An 18,963-nucleotide genomic window follows, 5' to 3' on the forward strand; every position below is an offset into this window, starting at 1 on the left:
TTGTGTTCTGCATTCTGATTGGCTAAACAGTCTCTCCAGTACAGTAGTTATTTGTAAAAAAAAAAACATTTATACAGTACTTTTATTTGTTAAACAAATGCTTTGGCCTGTAAAAAAGTTTTGTTTTTTGTTTTGAATGTATTATGGAGTATTTCATTGTATAATAATTGTAAAAAAATAAAAAATAAAGGTTACTACTTCACGGATTTCGCCCATCACGGGTTCTTTTTGGAACGTAACCCCAGTGAAAAACGAGGGTTCACTGTGCACAACTCCCAGAACTCAATCTTTTGTATACTTTAGCAGCAGTTCCAGCATCAATCGTCTTCAGGTTTGTCTCCGTGCCTTTGGTCCATCTAACCTCTGGACTTTTTGTCCATTCTTAGTGTCCATTCCAGGACATTTCACTGTTTGTCTTTAAACCAGTGGAATGTTGCTTCAGTGTTTTTAGGGTCATTGACCTGCTGGATGGTGAACCTCTTTTGAGACTCACACCAGTTTCTCAGTATCTGCCTGTTGATGGAAAGCATCCCCACAGCATGCTGCTGCCACCACCATGCTTCACTGCAGGGATGGTGTTCTCAGTTTAATGAGAGGTGATAGATCTGCCTCAGTCCTGATGTTGTCCCCGTTGGCCTAAAGTTTTGTGGTCTCTTCTGAAGCAGCTGCTTCTTCCACGTGTTTTCTCCTGCCACTCTCCCGTGAAGCGATCCTTCCATCTTCAGATGCGCTGCTCAGCTTCATCAAGGTTTTCTTTGTCCTCCTGGATGTTTCTCTGATCTATACCCTCCTTACTCGATATGTGAGTTTTGGTGGACGACCCTCTCAAGGCAGGTTTGATGTGGTGGCATCATCTTTCCATTTCATAATAATGGATGAAACAAAAAAGTAAATCTTTTCATCTTCGTCTCTGACTTGCGTGGAGAACTCCTTGGTCTTCATGATGCCTCTCGCTTGGTGGCAGCCCATACTACTTAGAAGTGTTGAACTGGTGGTTTAAATTGTTTTAAACCTCTTTAAAACATTTTTTTTTTCCCCCATGCAACTTGGTGTAACTGAGAATTATTGCTTTTAATTAATCCCAACTTGCAACGCAATAAAAAATACATATTTCCACGTGGGATGAATAGTTTTCCAACCCCCTATAAAAGCAGTGGGGTTGAGAATAATCATGATAAATAAATAGTTACAGACGGCCAGTCATTTCCTTTAAGGTACCTTGTGAAGCCATAATGGAGAAGTGTCCGCCTGCTGCTGCACTGCTGCCCAGCAGAAGGAGTCCACATAAGCAGCTTGTTTCCAGGAAAAGTTAGTGGGAGCGAAGCAGCTGATCTGTGTCCCTGAGAAAAGAAAATAAAGATTCAGAGCTGACGGACATTCCCATGAGTGTCATTCTTCCCGCGCGGCCTGATTAGTTGGAGTTGACTGAAGCAGGCTTTGTCTCAGTAATTAGTAACACTACGGTGGAGGACAACACCGTTCACAAATGACCCAGATACCCAGACAGTTATTTATAGGGACAGTGGTTATCATATTTACATGCTTGCAAGTCCAAGAGTGGGTCAAACAGACGAACTGGGCTTGTTCATAATAAATATTTATCGTCTGCTGCTGTAAGGCAAAGTTTGACCATAATGTTTTTGTCTGTGTCTGTTAGCTAAATAGCTCATGAACCACTATACAAATTCTAATTCAACTTTTAGGTTATGGTAATCGGATATAAACCGACAGCCGATTAGCTATTAGAGCCAGTCAAATTAAAGATGGTCACTACAGCTAATCTTCAAACGCTAACACAAAAATGGCTGCAACTCAGGCGATTTTACATGTGTCAAGCTCAAACCTGATGCGGTGGTAGCTAAGAGTAGTTCAAAACACATACTCTGAGTGTGATATCTTGCTGATTTTTGCATAAATCGATTTTTAAGGTTTGACCAAAACAGATACAACGCCATTATTTATCAATATAAGATCTCTGTTAATAACTGGCATGAAAGGCAGCAGGCAATGTGCATTATTCCTTCAAGGAATTATATATATATATTATTGTTTTTCTATTTGCATAGTTCAAAAAAAAATTATTCTACTCAGCCTTACACTATAATTTACATTACTTTCACACCACTTTATTAATAGATAGAATAAAGTACAATATTGTTTTTTTTATTACTATTTTATACAAAAAATATCAGATTCTTTCATTCAGCCGGATCAAATTCTAAACTTTCTGCACCAGCGTTGAATAATTTAACCTTTTCTGTAACAAAATCTTGAAAAACCTGAACAAAACTGCTTGTTTCCACAATATTTGCTATGAAAAATGACCATTCACGGTCACACAAATGTGTCTAGTTCAAAGGACAAATTGATTATCGTCATTTGAGGCTTTTTCTCTGCACTCTGAAGAAATGGATCTTCTTGACCACAACACTTCTCAGTCCTATGGAAGTGGTTTCCTGAGCATGTTAATGGTGCATCTGCAGTCTGAATCATTTGCCTTCTGCATCCCATTAGTAGATCTGCTAATGGAAGACATGTTTTGTTTCTAAAATTAAATTAGTCTTGAACTATTTCCCTCGTGTTTGTTCATTCTCAGCTGTTTTGCAAAAAAAAAAAAAAAGCCTGCATCATTGTGAAGCCCTGTCTATCATGGACCATATGTCTCCATCATGGACCATATGTCTCCATCATGGACCATATGTCTCCATCATCAGCTGCATCAGTTCTGAGTCTGTCTGGGCGTGAAAAAGAGGGTGAGGGGATAAAATCCACACCCGGTTTTTTTCCCAATAATTATTTCCCCCCACACAAAAACTTACCTACTGACACCTCTTGAGCAAAAGCGAGCGAGATGAGAAACAAAGGCAGCCCCACAGCCAGAAACGTGACTATTTTGTCCACAGCCAGGTCCAGACGGACCCCTTTGTACTTGGCCTCTGTTGCATCCTTTAATAAAAAGTCCGAGAAGACGTACTCTGTGGCTACGGAGGCAATCGCCATCACAGAGGCAGTAAAAAATCCAACTAATTGATGGTTAGAGGCGTCGCCTTATGTTAAATCCGAACTCCGTCTGAGGTTTACCGATGAAACATCCGTGTGGTGGAGAAATAAAAGAATAGTTAAAACCCGGGATGAATCTATTGTTCACCCACCACCCTCACTACAACACCTGCTGTCCCGTTTCTGAACACTGGACCTCAGGCAGTGAGTGCTGGTCCGCTGACGGGCGCCAGAGGGCGCTAATGTCGCATTAGCCCACCCGTTAGCGACAGTTAGTATTATGTCTATGAGTCAAACCTGGAACTGTGTCCAAAAAAACTGGAAAAACATTCTAAATATTTATTTTGTCGGACTGGCTATAGTCGCCTTAACTTACTCTGAACCCTTTTTTTTTTTTTTTTGTATTTGGGGTGTGTAACTCTAAATTGTCCCTAGGTTTGAGTGAGAGAGTGAATGTTTGTTTGTCTCGTTTGTCTCTATGTGGCCCTGTGATGGACTTGCGACCCGTCCAGGGTGTACCCCGCCCCTCGCACAGTGATTGCTGGACATGGGCACCAGCGACCCCCGTGACCCAAAATGGAATAAGCGGGTAAAGAAAATGGATGGATGGATTTGGGGTATGTGGCGTTAATGCGATTTAAAAAAAAAAAGCTAAACTGTAACGCAAACGTAATTTTCGTATGACGTAAGTCGCGTCCCTCACAACAAAAACAACCGAATTCGCGACAGCTAGTTCTGCTTTCCGGCAAAGTCAGTTACAAAAAGCTGCGCGTTCTCAGGGAGACAGACAGATCCTGGAAAGAAGATGTGAGAAAAGAAGCATCGACGGGTAGAAAATGAAATAGTTTTTTTTTTATTTTTTATTTTTATTTTACTGGTATTGTTTAAAATCTTTGCTTTCGTTTGACCGTAAATGCAGTGAACGGCAGGTGGTTGAGAGGGCAGTTCTGTATTTGTTTATGATAAGGAACCGGATCAGTAAATGTTAATGTAGCGAATTTTATTGTTTGTTAAAATGCTAACTTCAATCTGTTTTAAGTGAACTAGTTCGACTAGTTAACCCAGCTAACAAGTATTCGTATAAACGTCGAATCTAACGACCATAACATTACTTAGCTTTTAGCTAACTCAACTTTATCTGTGTTTTGTGGCTTGCTAGAAACAGAAACTCACAAAGAAGGAGTTGTTACGAAACTAAGGCAGTTTAATCAGGCTGTGCAATCATAAATGAGTCACTAACTGTAATTGGTGTACTGTTTCACTGTGAACTAAATGCAAACATTTCTTTTTTGTTTGTTTGTTTGTTTGTTTGTTTACTCTTGAAAAGGTGAGCATGAGAGAGAAGAGAGATGGTGAGAGGCCCCTGGCGTTTGTATGATGGAAGGCTTGGAAAAGGAGAGCTCCAACTGTGGCTCTACACCCATCCCGTGGCTCATTCACCCCAAAACAGAAACCTCCAACCTGCTATGGAAACTCAAAGACTGCTTTTCCTCAAACGAGACAACTTCTGCACATCTGTCAAATAAAGACGTAGGTTCTTATTTCTACACATAAATTTAGAGCTGGAAGCGCCATTCGTTTGTGTTTTGCAAAGAAGACGTACTCTAATGAGGAAGTGTCAAAACACAAGCTGGTAACTGAAGAACTTCTTGGATGAACGTCAATGATCAATCATAGCATATAATTAAGTTTGGTAAAAGAGTAGAATTTGTTATGTAGCCTGCAATGTGTGTCCAAGCACTTCAGTGTGTGGCTCACACTGCCTTTTATTATTTTTTTTATATTTTTATTATCATAAACGCCACGTCGTGCAAGCTTGAGATTCAAAAGTCTTGTTTGTAACCCGTGTCACTCTGTTCTGTGCAAGAGATGTCAATCTATGCACTTTTTTTTTTTGCTGTGAGAGAATTGGGTATGCCACAAAGCTTCAGCTGAGATCAGTCCAGTGAGGAAAATTAAATTAAGCACTTGTGTTGATACTGTAATCAGTATTCGATGCACAATAGGGTGGTGCGACAATTCGAGGTCGACTTGTCCAGGGTGTACCCCACCTCTCACAGTGACTGCTATAGGCACCAGAAAGGTGAAAGAAAAAGCAGTTAAAAAAATAGATGGATGGATGACACTAAATAGCAAGGGATGAGGAAAAAGCAACTGTTCTGCTTAAGACGGGGGAAAATATGTCACAGTAGCAGTCACACAATTTTCCCAGAATTTTTCTGACTGCTTGATGTTTGTCATAGGTCGTCTTTGGCTGTAAGAGAGCTGCATCGTCTGTCAGTGAGCCTGTCGCGTTGAGCGATACAGTTCAAGTGCTTGACGAAAGATTTATTTATTTTCATTAAAAAACAGTTTTAGTTTCAGATAGCGCAGTGTGAACCCGGCTAAACTGTTAACAATTTCAAGTTACTCATTGATTATTCCCATTTACTACTTTAAACTTTTATCTACTTTGTTTACATCATATGACACCCCTACAGTGTATTTTCAGCTGTCTGTCATGCAACTATCTTTTTTTTTAACTAAATAATTTGGGAACCTGAGTTGTTTTTTTTGTTTTTTTTCTTCTAATATTTCAGAATATCCACATGGACAACAGAAAGGCTGTGTTGGAACTGAAGGATGTCCCTCCCCCACCTCCTCCTCCACAACTCTCTCCCCGCTCCCAGTTATCCCAGTCATTTTCTCTGGCATCTCTCTCTCTGCCTCCTCCCTGCTTGCTGCCTCCTCCTCAGCTTGCAAAAGAGTTCCACCAAAACCAGCCCCTACCAAAGCAGCAACAAGGCGAGCTTAGCCCCAAAGTAAGCATTTGCACCCACTGTGACTTCTGCAGCACAGATGGCTATGGCTTGTTGGGTGGCAGGGGTTTTGTTGGTAGCAGCATTGCTGGCACCAGTACATTTCCTACAGCCTCAAGTTGTCAGGGAGCGCCCATCAAAAGTAGCAATAATAGCAGGTTTGAGTCTTGTTCTGTAGCTTCATCGGTTCATCAGTATAACCATAACTTGAGCAGTGGTAATAGTACCAAAGAGACTAAATCCTTGCTCAGTCATGGTTTCAAACCTCAGCTGCCCTCTTCTGTTGCTACCTCTCAGCCTCTGTCATTACACCCCTACTTCCCCTGCTGCTCAGGGCTTCGCCACAACTGCTCAGCTGTGCCTCTTGCATGCAGTCAGCCTGGCACATCTCCCTCTTCTGCACCCCTGGCTTCCTCCGTGTCCTCGCTATCTACTCCCTTGCTAGGGCCTTGCCTGGCTTCTTCTGGTTTTAACACTTGTGGTGTGAACTGCAACCCATCACTCAGAGCATCTCAGGGCAGTGCACCCGGTGATCTCCCAACCCCCACAACAGTTATTACTTCAACCACCTCAGCGCACCGCCGCTCTAATTCTTTGCACCTAAATGTAGAACGCACTGTTTGTGGGACCAGGGCACGCTTCTGTCAGGAGTGCTTGATGATAAAGGTTGGTTCAGGCTCAATTTATTCACTTACTTTGTCATTTTTAAATTATTTTGTGTTTGCATAACTGTGGATATCAGGATTCTGTACTTACTGATCAGTTTATAAAAAAAAAAAAACTAATTTTGTGTTTACTTCTAAAGAACAATGGATTTTTTTTTTTTTTTTTATTAATATATGGTTACTTATTTCTGTAGTTATGTTTCAGTTTGCATTACTTTGTGTTGTTGTTTTGTTTTTTCTCTTAAATTTGTAGCCTAAGAAAGATTTGTCTTCAGAGTCTACGTTGTGGCCCATTGTTTCTATTCCTCAGACTGCTTCTGTCCCAATATGCAACGGCTGTGGCACATCCTCCGATAACATGGTGCTAATGCCGCCTACCACACTTGGGAAGTCTGGCCAGAAGTACGGTGAGTAGAGTTACAAGTAGTTTTGAGCTCTTGTCTGCTTTTATTACGATTTACTGTTTACTTGTTCATTTAAACGTTTTGGTGAATTGTTACTGGTAAAATGCTAAAAGTTATGGTTTTGTTAGGTTCTACAGAGAGCAGTGGTCCTGAGAACATCCCGCCAGTAGGTGTCTTTTGGGACATTGAAAACTGTAATGTTCCCACTGGACGCTCGGCTGAAGCCGTGGTCCAGCGCATTCGCAACAGATTCTTCCAGGGGCATCGCGAAGCTGAATTTATTTGTGTGTGTGATATCAGCAAGGAGAGTAAAGCTGTTATCCAAGAGCTCAACAACTGCCAGGTATTAAAATGATACAAAACTGCTGTGAACAATTTTCTTGTTCGTATATCTCACTGAGTTGAAGCTTATTTAATTTTATGGAGTTGATTTTGAATCCTACTGTACCGCTTGCCTTTTCATCAGGTTACAGTTGCACATATTAATGCCACAGCCAAGAATGCTGCAGATGACAAGCTACGTCAGAGTCTGCGGCGCTTCGCTGAGACCCACACTGCTCCTGCAACTGTTGTATTAATGTCCTGTAAGGTTTATTAGACCAACTAAAACGAACCACAGCCACGGTGCCATAAATACATCCATCATTATTTCTTCTCGTTGACAGCGGATGTGAATTTTGCCAGTGAGCTGAGCGACTTGCGTCATCGCCACGGTTTTCAAGTAATTCTCATCCACGGCAGCCATACGTCTTCAGCTCTGATGCAGCACGCCCATCGTCACGTGGCGTTTCAAGAAATCACAACAGATCTGCCACAGCGAATTCTTGCCAAAGCCCAGGTAGGCATTTCAGATGTTACATTGACGTCTAAAGGATGTTTTTATAATTTGTGCCATATCTACGGTAAGTAGTTAGTATTCAGAATTATAAACGAGATTATTTCAGCGTGAACTCGTCAAAAGTGAGGCTGTTTTTTTAGTTGTAATTTTCTGTACTGAGCTGCAATACTGTCAGACTTTTCAGACCTTTTTTTGAGTTTTTTCATATTTGTTTGTGTTTCTGGATAGTTGAGTTTCCACAGTCTAGACACGATTCTCCGTAATGGCAACAGCAAAATATTCAAAATATCCCATATTAATTAATACATTGATTGAAACTCCTCCATTAGTATTTTGTTAAACACTTCTGGCAGCCCCAAGTCCTCTAAAAACTTTCTTTTAAAATGTCTTAAAAATGAATGCTAAACCTTTTTCTGGAGCAGAATTTATTTATTTTTTTTAATCAACAGTGCCAAGTTTTCATGCCCGTCATATTTTCTGTAGAGATCAGACCCCAAATTGGTCATAAGATGAAGACTATTAGTTTTACTTTATTTCAGCAGTATATCGAAAACAACTTTTTTTTAATGAGGACCCTTGTGCTTTGAATTCAGGTTGTTTTTTTTTTTTTTTAATCTTTTGTAGTTAGTATCCCAACTTCTAAATGATGCTGCCTTTAGGTTCAAGTTTCTTTATTGTCGTTCGCATCCCATGTGGTACATGAGGTGGAATGAAATTGTGCACTCAAGGTCCCAGTTGCACCCAAAAATAGCAAAAATGTAAAGTATAAGAAACTTTTGAAATCATTGAAGCACAAATTTGGTTTTCTTTACCTCAGAATTGTGATAGTAATTGAGGCTATTTGACTATAAAAGTTTGATCAGTTGTGTTTTTCATCATTATTCTCAGTCACACACTTTGAAGCCTCTTCCTGCCTCCAGTGAAATGGCTGAAGTGGTGGTGGGTTAAACTGAATCAATAGCTCAGTGGAAGTGGTCGCAAAGCTGAGCTGGTGAGAGTTTGTGAAGCTTCGGGTCTTTTGTGATGGGACCTGACCAGTTTGACTGATTGATTCATGTGTGGGCAACTTGTATTTGCAGCTATATTGTTTGTGGGAAAAGGCTGGGCTCATCTCAACAATGTTTTATATTTAGTGATTGTCAGACTTTGACTCGAACTGATCTGTACAGCTGAGATGAGCCAGATGTTTTAAGAGTTCATCACAGGTGGTTTAATCTTTTTAGCACCATGAATCAATTTTCTTGTATTTTATTACCAGGTTATTTAGGTCTTCAGGCTATTTTCCCGTCATGAAGACTTCGTTTTCCATCTTCTATAGCTTGAAGTTTTGCGGGGTGCAGTTTCTCCAGTGTATTAGATAAATCCAAAATATGGCTGTGGAGAACGCACAGAGTCTGAAAGCTTACCGTCAGTATTGTATAAGCCCTTTTAGCGATTCTTTTGATCTAAACTGCTGCAGTTTCTCATTGTGATGTAATTGTACAAACCATACGGGCGCAATGTCTCTTCCTCCCCTCCCTCAGCCCAGTTTCAACCTCCTCTATGTGCACAACCTTCCCACCATCTGTGACAAGAGCCTGAAGAATGCTGTGAAGCTCAGGCTCCGTCGCCTCTCAGACAACTGTGGTGGCAAGGTGCTCGGCCTGTCCCAGGGCACAGCAGTCCTCCGCTTTGGCAGCCCCGAGGCGGCGGCACGCGCCCGCAAGAGAATGGAAAACGAGGATGTTTTTGGCCACCGGATCAGCCTCTCTATTTCTCCAAGGCCTCGAAACAAAGCAAGTCCTGAAGTTGAGCCAAAGTCTCAACCCCACCTTTTGCCTCAAGCTAAACCCCAGACCTTTCAAATCCAGGGTCCAATGTTTGCCCCTCCCCCACCCATACCCTCCTTCTCATTTTTGCCTCTGGAGAACCCCAGATCGCCTAGAAGGTCGCGGCGAGCAGCCCGCCCATGCCCCACCTCTGGCTCTTTGCCTGAGAGGCCCTACAGCCCCAGGAGGGGGTCCAGTGGGCCTCCTGGTGGTGTTCCAGCCAAACCCCATCAGGTCAGCAGACTCGATCATGCCTGCCTGCCCTCAGCCTCCTCTGCCCTCTGTTCTTGTCTGGGCTGCCATAATCCATAGTCGCTTCTCGCCTCAGTGTCCTAATTTAACTAACAGCTTTAACTGCATGCCTGCCTCCATGTGTCTGCCTGTGCTAGCATGATGCTTATTTTTTCTTTCCTCTGGCTTCTCTGCATGTTCATTCGTCATATATTAATACGATTACCTCTGTAGAGTTTTGTGTTTTGTGTCTGACTACATGCATCTACTTTGTAAGTACTTTGTTTGGTCCAGTGGTTGTTTTATCCCTTCAATTATTTTGTTTGCATGTAGCCCACAATAACTAAAACCTGGCTGTGGTTGCTAAATTAGCTTGTTTTGTGCCTAGTGACGACAACTAAAGAAACCAATGTCAAATCTGTGAGAAAGTTTCATCAGGTCAAAATATCTTGTTTATAAGCTCACTGGAGCCAAATGTTTTGCACATCTACTCTTAATTGCTGGATTTAAACTTATAAATGTGAAATAGTTCTTTTAAAATTTTGAATGAACGTCTCTGGTTTGATCCAAAATGTTAGTTTTCTCATTGTGGTTTGTCCTGACCTTGTTTCCATATGGCCTAACAAATCTTACTAATCACTTCCTGTTGCATTTACACACACACTGAAAAGACGAACTAGATCCAGGAATATTGAACGTTTTCCTCCCCTCTGTGGTTTAGGAGCTGGGAAATGTGGAAGCCAAGCCCAGGATGGGCCCGCAGCCTCTGGACAGAGGTCGTGCTGCTTCCTCTTCACCCCGCAGTAATAATGAGAGAGGAGCTCTGGAGCAAGTGTCTCTGCCTGTCCTCAGAGGAGAATCCATGAACAGGAAGAGGTAAACACTGGCAAGTTCTTTAACTCTAAAGATCTACTTTATGTGCAGTTGTAGGTTTCACTGAACATGAACATTTCCTGTGTAAAAGAGAGGCTTCCAGTCCACGGAGTGTGACCCAGTTGTCTGTAGAGCAAAGGGACAGGAGTTCAGGGGAGTTCCATATCAGCACACCCTCAGCCTTCAGCAAGTTAAACCTACACATGAGCTTCAGTCCACTTGTCACGTCTCAGAGGACTTGGTCTTCCAGGTGTTGTCCTTCATCTTGTTTTAATAATTGTAACTGCAAGCAATGTTAGCTGTTCGTTTAATCTTTCCTCCAACTGATAGGAGTGGATCCCCCTGTGTGTCCAGCCGTTCCTCACCTCTGCTCATCACCCCTCGTGGCTCTTGCCCTGAAGGTGCTTCTGAGCCCTTCACAGATGGGGCAGAGGTCCAGGTCGCGAACCTCGACTACAGAATGTCTCGCAAAGAACTGCAGCAGACGCTGCATGACACTTTCTCTCGATATGGGCAGGTAAAGCTGACTCTGGGAATTCATTATACCGATTAATTTCATTCATTCATTCGTTTATTTCTATAGCGCTTTACACGACCACGGTGATGGTGACCAAAGTGCTTAACAAAAACCGTAATTAACATCACAACAAATTAAAAGCAAGAAAAACACAACAACAAAAGGAAAACCAGAAATGTCATCATATTTAAATACTAAAAGTCTGTTGGAATAATAAAAAAAAAAAGTCTTAAGCTTCAATTTTAAAAGGACCGAGTTCAGTAATCTGACGTGACCGATGCACAGATGACTCCAAATTCATTCATTCATTCATTCTTTATCTAGACAGGTTAGTCCCATTGAATCTCGAGGACTCATTTACAAGAGACCTGAAATGAAGTGCCAGTGGTTGCTTGAAATGACCTCGACAGAATAATCTCTTTCAACCGTGGTTTTATTTATTTAAAAAGTGTTGTTGTATAAACTGTTTTGTCTAGGTTAAAGCTGTTGAGCTGAGCCCCCACACTGATTATCAGCTGAAGGCCACAGTTCAGATGTTGTTCCTGCAGCAGGCCATTAGCGCCGTCAGTGGTTTACACCGTTACAAGATCGGAGGCAAACGCATTCAGGTGTCTCTGATCACTGGTGGAAACAGCAAAACTCTTTCCATGCTCAGGTGGAGAGACAACTTTAAACACATCTTTAAACATATCAAAGTACATGGATGCTTACTTTAGCATTAGTGATTTTAAATTTCACTTTGATCTTTTACAGCGCAGAGATCATCTGTATTCTTCAGGATGCACCTGCCAACTGCCTCCCTCTGTTTAAGCTCACTGAGATCTATGAGAAAAAGTCAGTGCTCGTCTCATTTCCTGCTTTTTCTACGTGGTAGCTTTTACAAAAACAACTTACCGGCGCTTGTGTTCTTCCCTTCGTTTAGGTACTCCCGTAAACTCGCACTCAGCGATTTGTACAGGCTACCAGATGTGCTTTCAGTGAGGGAACAGGGGGGCTCGAGGCTTGCGTGCCTTTTGTCCAACAGCCAAATTCGCCAGAGTCCCCTCGGGTCTTCTCAGTCTCAAGAAAGCTCCTCGGCCAGCGGGAGTCCTGTTGTGTTTGAAGAACTCGAGTACCACGAGCCTGTTTGCAGACATCATCACGCACAGCAAGACTTCAGGTATAGAAACTTGTAAGAAACGATCATGGATGAAGTTACACAAATTGTCTTCTGTCTGTCACTGACTGAGAGATTTTTCTTCTTGTAGTGAAGCTGACTTTGACCCCGACTCTTATAAAATCCCATTTGTTGTGATGTCGCTGAGCAGTTTGACCTCTGAGGTCCACGGTCTGTTGGAGTCACACGATGGCACTCTTCCACTTCTCAGGTAACAACCACCTCTTTAATAAAAACATTTTGTTACAAACTTTGTTTCTGCACTCATAAAACTGTTGTAAAGAAAATCTATATATATATATGTTTTTTTTATTTTCATTCTAGCTTTCCAGATTGCTATGCTGCAAAATTTAGCCCTTTGCAGGTCGGCAGTGAGACACTGGAGGGTGCCGTTTCTCTGGAGCATCTGATCACCTGCGTTCCCAGTATTTCCATTGTCACAGCTCAGAATGGTTTCAAAGTCGTCAAGTGGATCCACAACAAACCGCCTGCGCAGAACTCTGGTATGAATGCTCATCAGTTTCATAATTTTTTGAGTTCGTTAAGGGTGAAACTCTTTTTCACCAGTGTTCTCACTTTAGGCTTTTCAGAAATGTGTTGTTTGTTTGTTGTTTGCAGAGACATGGATTCAACGCTGCAAGAGTCCAGTTGGAAATCCACAACTTATCCAGTTTAGCCGGGAAGTGATCGACCTGTTGAAGAGCCAGCCGACCTGCATCATGCCGGTCAGCAAGTTCATACCTTCGTATCACCATCACTTCGCCAAGCAGTGCCGTGTCTCCGACTACGGCTTCTCCAAGCTGCTGGAGCTTCTGGAGGCCGTCCCACATGTCCTACAGGTTCCCATTAAAGCCTCACTTGCAATCCCCATGTCAAATTCAACATGTGCGTTTCTTTATACTGTTCTTTAATTTTATGTCCCAACAGATATTGGGTATGGGCACCAAGCGCTTGCTGACCCTTACTCACAGAGCACAAGTGAAACGCTTCACCCAGGACCTCCTTAAGTTGCTTAAGTTTCAAGCCAGCAAGCAAGTAGCCATTAAAGACTTCATGCAGGCGTATCACTGGTCAGTCTTTGAGGTGTAGATGATGGCTTATTTATGTGAAGGCTCATCATAAATAGTAAACTGTCCATAAAGAGGCTGAATGTTTGTTCTTGAACCTTTTGTACCAGGTGCTTCTCCAGAGATTGGAGCGTCACTGATTATGGCGTCTGTGACTTGATGGACCTGCTGTCGGAGATCCCGGACACCACCATCGCCATCACACACCAGGCCACCGACACGATCATCTCCGTTCCTAAAAGAGGTCCGTTTTAAAACGGTTTTGTTCAGGAAGATGGAAAAGTAACAGCAAATTGTCAAAACGATTTATTTAAACCCCTGACATGTGCAAATCTTTTGCTGAATGTTAGAAAATATAAATGCATTATTTGTCAGAGCGTACGGTGGAGGAAGTTGAGCGAACCAAGCAGTTTGGGAAAGAGGTGGTGGACCTCCTCCGCCATCAGCCTCACTGTCGGATGCCCTTCAGTAAGTTCATACCCTCCTACCATCACCACTTTGGTCGTCAGTGCAAACTCAGCTACTACGGATTCACCAAACTCATGGAGCTCTTCGAGGCAATCCCTGACATTCTGACAGTAAGTTGCAAACAGTCCCTGGTTTTAATTTATACTTGCTGTGTTTAATGACCTACCAAATAATATTTTTAGGTTCTAATCATAGCCTTGATACACACACTCATAAATGTGTTGCATTGTGGATCGTGTTGGTGTGTTTTAACCTTGAGATTTACTTTAAAAAACTTGGAAAAACTTTCTCAAATTAGTTTTAGTACATTTTCCATGGGTGTCCTCGTCCTTAATCAGGTGCTGGAATGTGGTGAGGAGAAAGTGCTGACTTTGACAGAGGTCGAGCGCATCAAGGCTCTGGCAGCCCAGCTAGTCAAGCTGCTGCGTTCCCAGAACAACTTCAGTCTTCCCATCAGCCAGCTGCTCATGGAGTACAGCAAGACCTTTGGTTACGGTTTACGCCTGCAGGACTTCGACGCCTCCTCCCTGCCTGCTCTTCTGGCCAAACTCTGCCACGTTGTCAAGGTGAAGGGGATTAAAAAAATCAATTTGGCAAACGAATTCTAAAATGATAATGTTGATGCTTGTGAAGATCTAAACAAATTATTTTATAACCCCTCTATATACCTTTTTTATTAATTAACCTTGCAATGGGCTGCTATGACCATGAATAGTTTGTCTGTTAGAAAACATTGTTCTCAGATTTTTAAAGTTAGAACAAGAGCCAAAAAATGTTACCAGTCAGACGGATGAGCAAAGCTTGAAGCTTCCTGTTGCAAAGATCAGCACCCAGTCTGCTGCTCCAACTGAAACTCTCACTAAGATGAAGCTGGGCCTCTTGTGTTTTAATCTCCTGCCTTTCTCCCCGACGTTGCTGCTCAGTGGGGTCGGATGTTTGCACTTCCTCCCACCTTGAATGTAAATAACTGAGTTTTGCATCTTTGCAGAGATCAGATTTGGAGGAAATAACCTGCCTCCAGAGAATTATTGACCTTTAAGCTTTAGGTGTAAATTGTTTGTACCGTAATTTCCGGACTACTGAGCGCACCCGAATATAAGCCACGCCCACTAAATTTTACAAAAATTATTATTTTTAAAAACATTGTATGCTGGTCTCCACATTGTAACGTGAGACACACAAAGGTTTTTTTTTTTTTTTTTTTTAAATTATATATATATACCGGTAACATACACAGATGCGTACAGTAAACTTTTTTTTTTTCTGACCAGTGCCTATAACACGACTGGTTAAAAAATGAATACAGTAGCCTACCAGGAAGTCACTGATTGCTATCTTTATATTCCTCCTGCTCCGCTGTCGCTGTCAGGATCCACTGGGAGCGAAGCAAAAGTTGCTCTGCGCATGCAAATCCCCCGCTCCTGAAAGGTGTGGGGGAGGAATCCTCCCCATTCTCCCCTCCCCGTTTCATTGGTCCACTGTGACCTGTTCAGTAATTTCATTGGTCAGATTAAAAATAAATAAATAAAAATAACCTTTATTTATATAGAGAGTCTCAGTGAGTCAAGAGGACCCACCCTCCAAGAAAGACATTTATTGAGCAGCCATGTGAGCACCCAGATGCGGCGAGGCTAAATGTTTTGGCAGCATGATGCTCGTTAGCCCGTTTAAAAAAAAAATCAAATCAAATCCATAAGTTAGCCACATCATTGTATAAGCTGTGTTGTTCAAAGCGTGTGAAAAAAGTAGTGGCTTATAGTCCAGAAATTATGGTAATTTGAACAATCTTTATTCCTGCGGAGTGTTGATGTCCAGTGTGCAGAGGCGTCAGAAATCTAACTATTTTCTACTTACAATACAGGTGTTAATAAAAAGCTGCCTTTCCTTTGGTTTTATTAAGGTGGTCGATGGCTCGGAGGGTCGAGAAGTGCAGTTGATCAACAGGAAGTCTCTGCGGCTGCTGACCTCCCAGCTTCTGGCTCTGCTCATGTCCCAAGATAACGAGCAGGTCGCCGAGGGCATGAAGGTGGAGGAGCTGAGTCAACTTTACCAGAGTGTTCATGGTACCCAGTTAAATCCATGTGAATATGGGTTCCTCTCACTGAGCGAGTTGCTCAAGAGCCTTCCTTATCTTGTTGAGGTTAGAAATGGATTTCTTAAAAAAAAAAACTTGAGGTTGTTTTGTTTGTTTGTTTGTTTGTTTAGTTTTTTTTTTCAATGTTTCATACTTTTTTGCTTTTTCACAGCTGTACCATGAAGAAAGTGATCATATTGGCAGTGCTGCCAGTGGTCATGGATACGAATGGGTGAGGCTAACTCGGCTTTACCAGTTTGCACGTAACGTCCGTGCACTGCTGCACACCTACCATTACAACCAGATCTTCCTGACGGAGTTCCTGGGGGCTTATAATAAATTTGTTGGCTGCAACCTTGAACCACGCTCCTATGGATACATCTGCACTGATGAGCTGCTCGGTGCTATTCCACAGGTGGGAATGTGGACATTAATTACATTTGGCAAACTTTATTTCCAAAGAAAAACAAAATTTGGCTTGCCGGTCAGGCTGTTGTTTTATGTTTCCGTATGATAGAAATTAATTTATCTAACGTTCCTTTATTTTTTTTCATTGATTTTGGTTATTTTTTATTCAGGTGATTTGGATCAAGGGACACGGTCATAAAAGGATTATTGTTTTGAAGAATGATATGAAAGGTAAGCACATGGTTTTATTGCATCTTTAATAGGTCCAGACGATCAGTTCAAATCAATGACTATGCTCAGACAGTTCCTTTTTGGAAAGTTATAATGGAAGTAATTGTGTCCTAAAAATTGCAATGGGGCTTACCATACTTTCCGCTGTTCATGTCACACCGTCGTATAAGTCACATCAGTCCAAAAATGTGCAATAAAGTGGGGAAAAAACACAAATGAGTCGCTTCGCTGCATAAATCGTGTCTATTATGCGTCACCGCTGACCACCCGGAAATGTGGGCCGGTGTTGTGCCAAAAATCGATTGGCAGCCAAATGGCGGCCACAGAAGCATGCACTGGAGGACTTTAACAAGAATTTAACAAGATTAACACTTAAAAACAATTATTTGTTTGCTCGACATTATAGTAAAGGTGTGTTTCAGTTGAATTTTCCTTAATAAATGCACTTTAATGGTCAAATCAGCTGCATTTGTCCTGGGCGGTGCAGCGAAATGCAGATGATTTGACGTTTACTCCAGGAGTTCTGGAGCGAGACCAAAGTGGCTTGGTATGGCAAGCCAAGTGTCTCATTAATAGCCACTTTCACCTATTCATGAAACACTTGGCTTGCAGTATTAGTCGAGTGTCCTCTAGCGGTTGAAAATGGCGGTGTTTGATATTTTTCATGTCGTAATGAATTAAATTGTCAGATCTCAGCCAAAAATTGGATTATAAATATGGGGGGAAAACGTCACTTTGGTGTACAAGTTGCAGGACTTTCAAATTTTATGCAAAAAGGTGCAACTTATACAGCAAAAAATACAGAAAATATTTTGGCGTTTCTGTGTGTGTTAGCAAAGTCAAGCTCTTCAGTCCCCAACAGCCCCCAACCAGGAGAGAATGCTGAGAGTCCGAGAGACAGTCCCATTAGCACCACAACATCTGGAACCCAAAGTCCAGGTAATCCCAAGTCACACAAATATTTATGTAGACAAACTTACTGTTGACCTCGACTTCCCAAAACAGTCAGTGCATTGACACAATTACATTTCAATGTGTTGCAACAAGTCGGCACAGATTTAGAGCTGTAAAAATAAATTATTTAAACATGTACAGCTACAACATATCTAGGCTTGAACTCCTAAAACATGCATTTAAAATCAGCAAACACTTTATTTTATTTCTTAAAGGGATCTCCAACTCCTTACATGTGTAGGCCTTAATATGTTGCAAACTTTTGACCTTTGTTAATTTTATGTATTTATTTTTTATTACCTTCTAGGTGGTGATCCAGTGGCAGAATCAGAGCTGCTGTTTTTACCGTCTCCTCTGGACCTGTTATGTGGGCCAGTACCATCCTGCCTCCCATCACCTCAGCTCTATCCTGACCCTGTTGTCCTTCAGCAAATGGACCTGATTAACTTTGAGAGAACGCCACCCCCACATCTACCAACAGGTCAGTTTTAATGTAGATTTTTTTTTTTTAATAATTTAGATCTGTAATTTAAAAAAGCATATCGAATATACCTTGTTTGCACTTTTTGTTTTGAGCTCATCTCTGCTTCTGTGTGTGCGTTTGTGGTATTAGAGAGTGAATCTGAAGAGGCAGACAGCACCTCTGATCCACCTGAGCACCTCTGCAGCACAGACGAGACTGCGGTCTCCAGAACTCCTCCACCCTCCGACACAAAGAACTTTTTGTCCACGAACAGTCCCGGCAGGAGAGCCAGTCGCAGCAAAATCAAACTAGCTGCTAACTTCTCCTTCACAGCAGGTCTCTGACCTTCTAACACGGAAATACAGTTAGGCTCATACTGTAACTCTAAAAAGGAGAGTTAAACAGCCACACCACATAAAAATAACCCCTCAGGAGGCGTTTGTGTTGTCTTTATGACATCTGTTTCTCAACAGCTGTATTTTCTTAGTTCAATATACTCCTCAACAAGGAGGAGTATATATATATATATATATATTATGCTCAACAAGCTGTGATCTACTTGTGGATTTTCTGTAGTGTTTAACAATTTTTTTCCTCCGTCATCTTTTCTCCAATACCAATAGCAGGTGATTTATAAGAATATACATCCTCCGTTTAGAGCCGTCGTCGTTTCAAAGAACTAAATAATGAGACCGAGTTAGTTGTCACTGTACAGAGAAGTTTCAGTTTGTAAAACTGACATAAAATAACACTCTTTGGTGAGATTTGTCAGTGAACCATGAAACGAAACCTTCTCCCCAAAGACAGAAGCTTTCATTTAAAGCACAATTAAACGTTTAAGAGCTTTATCTTGGTAATTAATTACAAATGCGATGAGCAATCCGGCTGATAATCTGCTGCCTGTTTAATTTTGTCAGATTTTTAAAGTAGCAGGAGGTCTGTGTCGTCTCTGATGTAAAAAAAAAAGAATGTTTTTAGTTCTTTCTGTATCATACAGAGGATTCAGGG

At 41.7% G+C, this 18,963-nt stretch overlaps 2 protein-coding genes across 2 annotated transcripts in view; one reads left to right on the top strand and one right to left on the bottom strand.

The window, feature by feature from the left end:
- The window catches only part of LOC119422344 (pannexin-1), a 6,556-nt gene extending 3,491 nt beyond the window's left edge, over nucleotides 1–3,065 (bottom strand). The window contains exons 1-2 of the mRNA XM_037689701.1: nucleotides 2,820–3,065; nucleotides 1,219–1,340 (exon numbers count right to left, since the gene is read on the bottom strand). Of these exons, the coding sequence (XP_037545629.1) occupies nucleotides 1,219–1,340; nucleotides 2,820–3,000 (303 nt within the window). The 5' untranslated portion in view covers nucleotides 3,001–3,065. The remainder of the gene's footprint in view (nucleotides 1–1,218; nucleotides 1,341–2,819) is intronic.
- Nucleotides 3,066–3,743: 678 nt separating this feature from the next.
- LOC119422869 (meiosis regulator and mRNA stability factor 1) lies at nucleotides 3,744–18,448 on the top strand. Its single transcript, XM_037690278.1, has 27 exons — nucleotides 3,744–3,829; nucleotides 4,328–4,530; nucleotides 5,580–6,464; nucleotides 6,717–6,870; nucleotides 6,996–7,210; nucleotides 7,334–7,451; nucleotides 7,533–7,705; nucleotides 9,229–9,747; nucleotides 10,466–10,620; nucleotides 10,709–10,867; nucleotides 10,948–11,134; nucleotides 11,611–11,789; nucleotides 11,888–11,968; nucleotides 12,057–12,293; nucleotides 12,382–12,501; nucleotides 12,615–12,793; nucleotides 12,909–13,129; nucleotides 13,218–13,360; nucleotides 13,468–13,601; nucleotides 13,733–13,935; nucleotides 14,164–14,391; nucleotides 15,726–15,965; nucleotides 16,072–16,314; nucleotides 16,478–16,538; nucleotides 17,373–17,477; nucleotides 17,800–17,973; nucleotides 18,106–18,448. The coding sequence occupies exons 2-27, from the start codon at nucleotides 4,375–4,377 to the stop codon at nucleotides 18,297–18,299; spliced, it is 5,463 nt and encodes a 1,820-aa protein (XP_037546206.1). The 5' UTR covers nucleotides 3,744–3,829; nucleotides 4,328–4,374; the 3' UTR covers nucleotides 18,300–18,448.
- Nucleotides 18,449–18,963: the final 515 nt, after the last annotated feature.

This window comes from Nematolebias whitei, chromosome 16 (assembly GCF_014905685.2).
Source record: "Nematolebias whitei isolate Nwh7 chromosome 16, NemWhi1, whole genome shotgun sequence".
Lineage (NCBI taxonomy): Eukaryota > Metazoa > Chordata > Actinopteri > Cyprinodontiformes > Rivulidae > Nematolebias > Nematolebias whitei.